The following is a 6,807-nucleotide window of genomic DNA, read 5'->3' on the forward strand; positions in this document are numbered from 1 at the left end:
TCAGGAAGTGAGCACAGTCCGCTTGGCCAGAGGCTCACAGCTACAGTGTTTGGGGCAGAAGGACTAGATCCGTTACAGCCGTGACTATGTTTGAAAACACGAAAGAAAAATTAAAGGGAGACCTCAGAGCAGAGGGCTGTGGAGAACTCTGAGCGCAGGGCTCACCTGGGTCCTGGAAAAGCAGCCCCCCAGAACGGGCCCTCTTCAAAGGAAGAGCAGAGACTGCTATTCTCTTGAGCTGTGGGAGCACAGAAGAGAGTTGAGACCAACCTGGGCAATGGGTATTTTTTTGGAATATTACCATGGTGTACTTAACTGAAGTACTGTTTATGAATTAAAAACTCACTGAATCCTTGCTGATCTAGAACATCTTGACCATTGCCGAGGTTTGTTGAGGAAGTGCCAGGTCTGCAGGACCGCCCATTGTGTTCTGGCCTCTGGTTGGCTGAGGAAGTACCAGGTCTGCAGGACCGCCCATTGTGTTCTGGCCTCTGGTTGGTTGGAAGCAGCTAGCGCTGTTACGCTTGTCACTCAGCCAGTTGCGGTGTCTAATAGCCTGCTCTTTTGGCAAAGCTGTCTTTGGTATGTGTGTGTTTCAGTCAATGCATAGAATTGTTTATATACTCCCTGGACTCCCGGAGGTCTGGAGAGAGCACACGAGAAGAAAGGAGAAATGGGGTGGGGGTGGGGTGCCGTGGGAAAGGAGGTAGCAGGCTGGGTATCAAAGCTGACAGTGTGGTCTTCAGGCCTGACCCAGTCATCACTCTGCATGTACTGAGGTATGGCTCTGTCCCATGGCTACAGCTACCCAGGAAGGAGGCCTTCTTGGCAAATCTGACATGCTGTTTTCGGTTGTCACCTCTGCTATGTCCAAGTCTTGGGTGGAGCACTGGAAAAATAGGCTTGACCCAAATGGCCAGTTAAACTTTCCATTGGCAGAGACTGAATTAAAAGTTTAAAGAAAAGAAATATTTCCATCTGAGGAGTTTGGTTTTTTTTTTTTTTTAAATAAAATAAACCATTTACTGACAAATGATTCACGGAATCATGGGAAAGTAGTTAATTGAATTCTGCGGTGCTGTGCTGTGCAATCGGTGCCAGGTTAATGCTGTGAGATGCATTTGGGGAGTGGTTGTAGCTTCTAGGGAGAATCTACTGTGGCACCCCTAAGCTTCTTTCCTCCAGGGGCTCCTGGCAGGAGCCAGGACAAGGGAGAGTCCTGCAGACTCAAACTGTGTACAGTTCCAGAAACACCATGACACTGAGAGTTTTGTCTACTCAATTGTGCTTCAAAGAACGCCATTCCCTGTGTATGGCTGTGCTCTGGTCTTGGCCCTACAGGCTGTCTGGACTAGAGATAGCTGTCTTTGGGCCCCAGCTTCTCAGCCAGTCCCCCAGGAGCAAATACACATTGGAATCAGACATTTTTTTTAAAAGTCAGTGTCCTGACATGTTACATAACCCAGAAGGAGCGTCTGGGACGGAACTTAGGGAGGAAGCCATCAAGGCCTCACAGCAGGAAGTGTTTGTGGCTGGTGTGTGTTTGTAGAAACTTTTAATCCCAATCCAGGGTTTGTAGCCACCTTTGACCATTTAGTTCACAGATAAAAGACACACACAACCGTTGTATTTACAGTAAGCCTCAATCAGCACCAGAGCTCGGCAGATACCTACCACCGATGCTGTCAGAATCTACTGACATTGATAACCCCGAGTTATTACTAAGTTTCACTTGGGCTGTTCTTAGCTCCAGGTGGCAAACCCTCAGTGTCAGGCCTCCTAACCTGTGGCAGTTTCTCTGTCCTTCTTTACCTCCTCCTCCTCCTTTCTCCCTGTCCCTACCCCAAGCCCAGGAAACCTAAACCCTACCTATGTCTTTCCTGCCCAGCTATTGGCTGTTGCCATCTTTGTTTACCAATCAGAAATAACTTGGGGAGGGTCCCAGATCTACATGCACATCTCTGGGTCCACACATACGCACACATGTGCACACACACATACACACATACATACACACACATACACACACATGCACACACACATACACACAGACACATACACACATACATATACACACATACACACACATATACACACACATATGCACATACACATATGCACATACACACACACCACACATACACATATACAACACATACACATACGCACATGCACACACACACGCACATCACCCACACGCATACATACACACACACCACACACACATAAAGACACATACGCACATACACACACATACACACACACATATGCACATACATACCACACACACATACACACACACATACGCACATACACACACCACACATACATATACACACACACATACACACACACCACACACATACACAACACGCACACGCACAGCATTACAATACAAGAAGACCAAACCTCAGCAGGTTCAGGTTTGCAATGCCGCTGAGTGAGTTACAAAAGCTTCCTCATTTCCAGCGCTTGTTGGGCTTTGGAACTGTTCCTGAGGAAATGCTAGCCTCTGTTCCTTACCCTTTCTGTCTGGAGTCCCTCAGGAAAGGGTTGCGATCCGTGTACCTTCCCTTGCCCTCAGCCCAACGAAAGAAGGCAGTCCCACACTGGACTCCGGGCTCTCCCAAGGCCGGGGGCAAGCTTGAGTAGAGTGAATTTAGTTGGCCATATTGAAGGTCTGCTTAAACACAGCCGAAGGAAGGCTGGATTTTGTCACTGCAGAAATTATAAGGCCTGAGAATTAAAAAAGCATTCTACAAGGCTTTGGACAAGTAGGTGACTGAAATAGTCATCGTCCAGGAAGACCTAGCTAAGACAGGTCCAGCTTCCAAGGTGAGAGGACAGCTAAGAGAATTAATTACCTACCAACCCAGAAGCCTGGGTGCTCCCTACAGAGGGAAACAGAAATGTGCTTTGGCCAGGACTTCTGGCCAAGTGACAGATTCTGACCCCAATGGTCACCTCCTCCCCCAGAATTAAAAAAGTCTGCATGAATATTATATGGGTTCCTTGCTAGTGACAACCCTGAATCTCACACTGTAGATTACAGCAGATTTTTGGTGCTGTAAACTAGCTGTCAGGAGTTAGGGAAGATTTAGATGACAGGCTCACAAGGTCTTAGTGCAGAGAGACAGACAGACAGACAGACAGACAGACAGACAGCAAGCATCTGGGAGTAGCTGAGAAGGAAGGCACACTGAGTGTGGTATTTCTTGCACTGTCAAGAAGACCAGCAATTTAAGAGGCCATGCCCAGCCTCCCAGGACGCCTTCTGCTGTCCAGCCTGAGAACCTCGGCCTTAGGCAGCTCCTGCAGAGGGGCAGGGAGGTCTCAGATGAGGGATGGCCTGACAGCCTCCTCCGTAAGTCACCCTGCCCCCCTGTCACAGTCCCCAAACCTCAGAGCACTGTGGGAGTCACCAGGCCAGATGGTGCTGAGCTCTGCTGGCATGAAGGGAAATTTCAGACACTGCGCCCAAGCATGAGGAAAACTGTGACGTTCACAAATGGATCCTGCACACAGAAGACCTGTTGCTTTTATCCTGTGAGGTGTTTGCGTGCTTCACTCAAAGACTTCTTTTTTATTCTTTGTAAAATTTACATTGGTGTTCTGCCTCCTTGTACGTACGTGTGTGTGTGTGTGTGTGTGTGTGAGGGTGTCAGATCCCCTGGAACTGGGATTTCAGACAGTCGTGAGCTAAGTGCCTCGTGGGCGCTGGGATTCGAACCTGGGTCCTCTTAACCACTGAGCCATCTCTCCTCCCAAAGATTTCTTTTTAATTGCATTTGTGTGAGGATATGTGCACATAAGTACAGCTGTCTGCTGAGTCCAGAGGTGTCGGATCCTCTGGAACTAGAATGGCAGGCCCCGCCCGGATGCATGCTGGGAAGTGAACTTGAGTACTTTGCAGGAGCGGGCGTGCTATTAACCGTTGAGCCATCTTCCCTTCTTCCCGTGTTTTTATCTTTTCTACTGAAGTAGAGTTTACCCAAAACAAATGTTAATTTTAAAATACACTATGTTTGCATGAGTTTTGACTCGTGAAATCTGATAGTTCACACACTAGACTGGGGTCACGGACTGCCGCCTGCATTGTTTTCAAGGCAGAGCACCCCCCCCCCCAAAACCTGGTTTTGTTTTAAACCCTTTCGAGCTGCGTGTAGCCTACACAGGCAGAAATATTTGCAGTTGGCCCCTCACAGGAAAAACGTGGGCATTCAACTCACCTCTCGCCTCCTTCTGACCTTTCACTGGTGGTCCCCACCCCCACCCGCGCGCAGCAACCACCGATCTGGTTTCTATCATGCCGTCTGGCCTTTCTAGGGTCTTAGGTAGGCGAAATCCTACAGCGTCTGGCTTCTCTCACTTGCAGTGCTCTGAGAGTCACTGTCCCCGGCTTTTGCATCTGTGAGCTCTCCGTCCTTTTGTTCCACTCGATGGTGTGATAACCTAGTAAAGACCTGGCTCCCCTCCCGAGAGGGCCAACAGCCTCCGGTGTGCTTCAGCGGCGGGCCCCGGTGGTGCGCGGAGAGCCGGTTCTCACTGCCCCTTGTCTTCGCAGGCATGAACAACCGTGAGGTGCTGGAGCAGGTGGAGAGAGGCTACAGGATGCCCTGCCCGCAGGACTGCCCGATCTCCCTGCACGAGCTCATGATCCACTGCTGGAAAAAGGATCCGGAGGAGCGCCCCACTTTCGAGTACTTGCAGGGCTTCCTGGAGGACTACTTTACCGCCACAGAGCCCCAGTATCAGCCCGGTGAAAACCTGTGAGAGCCTGCGCTTCAGGGGCCTCGTCCCAGAGGCCGCCCCACCCCTCCCCATTAGCTTCCGATTCCATAGCCAGCTGCCTCCGAGCAGCGAGAACCGTCCAGGATCAGATTGCATGTGACTCTGAGGCTGACGAACTTCCACGGCCCTCCTTAATGACACTTGTCCCCCAGTCCGAACCTCCTCTGTGAATCATCCGAGACAGACTTGGAAATGCATTGTATCGCTGTTCTGTCAAAGGCCAAACCTGTTCAGTGTAAATAGCTGCTCCTGTGCCAACCATCCTCGTGCTTTCCTTTTTTAAAAAAGAAAAAAAAGCAAATCCTCTGTGATTTTAACTCTGTCTTCACCCGATTCAACTAAAAAAAAAAGTATTATTTTCCAAAAGTGGCCTCTTTGTCTAAAACAATAAAATTTTTTTTCATGTTTTAACAAAAAACGATCAGGACAGGTGTTTGTTTTTTTCCTTTTTTATACATATGATATATATGTCAACATATGTTCCTGTACATACACCATGTGGGTGCTACCATGGAGACTGTGGCCAGCATAGGCCGAGTAGCTACAGGACCAGAGTGAGGATTACCGCAAAAACCCGCCATCGAAGCGCAGGCATCACCCCGAAAGCCGGTGGCCTCGGGTTTTTTTGTTTTTGTTTTTGTTTTGTTTTTTTACTTCTACGAAGCATGATTCCCCCTTCATTTGGACTGCACTTTTTTGGTTCCTAGTCATACCTGTGTGAAAAAAGTTCGTGTGACTTTTTTCAGGTCCCCCAAGCTGAGTTCACAGATTTTAGTGCCAGTTTTTGCCCCAGCAAACTGGGATCCGTTCTTGAAACTTAAGTAAGCACGGTTAAGCAAGAAGCAGCCGGCCAGTTCTGCCACTGAGAGCTACGAGACGGAGACCACACGAATTTCCTGTATAAAGACGAGTGCCGAAGGGTTCTCACGGGTTCTCCTTTTATTTAATAAACCTTGTAACCACATTTGAATGGTCTAAACCCATAGCATTGTAGTCATGGCAACCTACTAAACTTTCTCATGCAACTAAACGTGATGGGGAAGGCACGGGTGGGGGGTTGTACATGTCCCATTGTAAAATACGTGTTTTAATGTCCTGTACTGCTAATGAGTGACTCTCCATGTCAGGAGAGCTCCAGGAAATAACTATGCACTGCTTTGCATTTCATGGGGGTGCACAAAAAAAAAAGTATTACATTTTTAGTTGTTGTTTGTACCAACCTCGAATTACGTGTGTTTAACAGCAAATCAATTCCTATTTCTATTGAGTTTTTTAATACTGACTAGCAGCTCTGAAGTCTTACTTTCTTTTTTTTGTTAATGATTTATTTGTGAGTTTACATTTTTAAATTGTTTAACTTTCCTAATTTAGTAATTAAAAAGAGAGCATTTTACATTTGAAAAAAAAAAACATTTTGTTCATTTGTGTCCATCCCAGAAGGTGTCACACAAGGCGCTCAGTGACATACCTGGCCCGTTCCAGAGGGCGAGGAAAGCACCTGGTGAATCGGGCCACTGGGCAGTGATTTCCAAATGACAGAAACATCCAGAACATCTGGAGACCCTCCCTACCAAAAGGCAAAGCAATTTTCTGGCTAACTCGGAGATTGGTTAGAGCAAAACTGGCTGTCCCTGAGCGCCACAGTCTATCCAACACTGTCTCTCACTGGAATTGACTGTGTCTTATTTGTACAGCAGACAATAGTCTTTCTTGGTCCCGAGTCATAAATGCATTTCCAAGTATCCCTCTACTTCTAAAATGAAATCCCTAAGCAGTTGTGCTATGGTGCAGAGGGTGGTGGGTGGACTGGATAGCCGTTGGGCCCGGATCTACCATGGTTCCCCCAGAACTCTGAGCAGCTACCTACATCTCCCCGGCAGCCAGTGTGTCTACAGAGGAGGTGCAGACAAGATGCTCTCCCAAGGCCTGGCAGCCAGACCTTCCTAAGACACCAAGGCCACCCGTGTCATACGGAGCCACATAAGGAGGAAAAGCTTTTTACTGTTGCCAAAATAA

The 6,807-nt window shown here is 48.0% G+C and overlaps 1 protein-coding gene across 13 annotated transcripts in view; it reads left to right on the forward strand.

Annotated features, from left to right (window-relative positions):
• Fyn (FYN proto-oncogene, Src family tyrosine kinase) overlaps positions 1–5,209 on the forward strand; it is a 192,019-nt gene extending 186,810 nt beyond the window's left edge. For 12 of the 13 annotated variants that reach the window (XM_087596871.1, XM_087596875.1, XM_087596869.1 and 9 more), the window contains one exon: positions 4,565–5,209. In XM_087596871.1, coding sequence (XP_087452997.1) covers positions 4,565–4,773 — 209 coding nt within the window. In that variant the 3' untranslated portion in view covers positions 4,774–5,209. 13 annotated transcript variants of the gene reach the window in all.
• Positions 5,210–6,807: the final 1,598 nt, after the last annotated feature.

Source organism: Rattus norvegicus, chromosome 20 (assembly GCF_021556685.1).
Source record: "Rattus norvegicus strain SHRSP/BbbUtx chromosome 20, alternate assembly SHRSP_T2T, whole genome shotgun sequence".
NCBI lineage: Eukaryota > Metazoa > Chordata > Mammalia > Rodentia > Muridae > Rattus > Rattus norvegicus.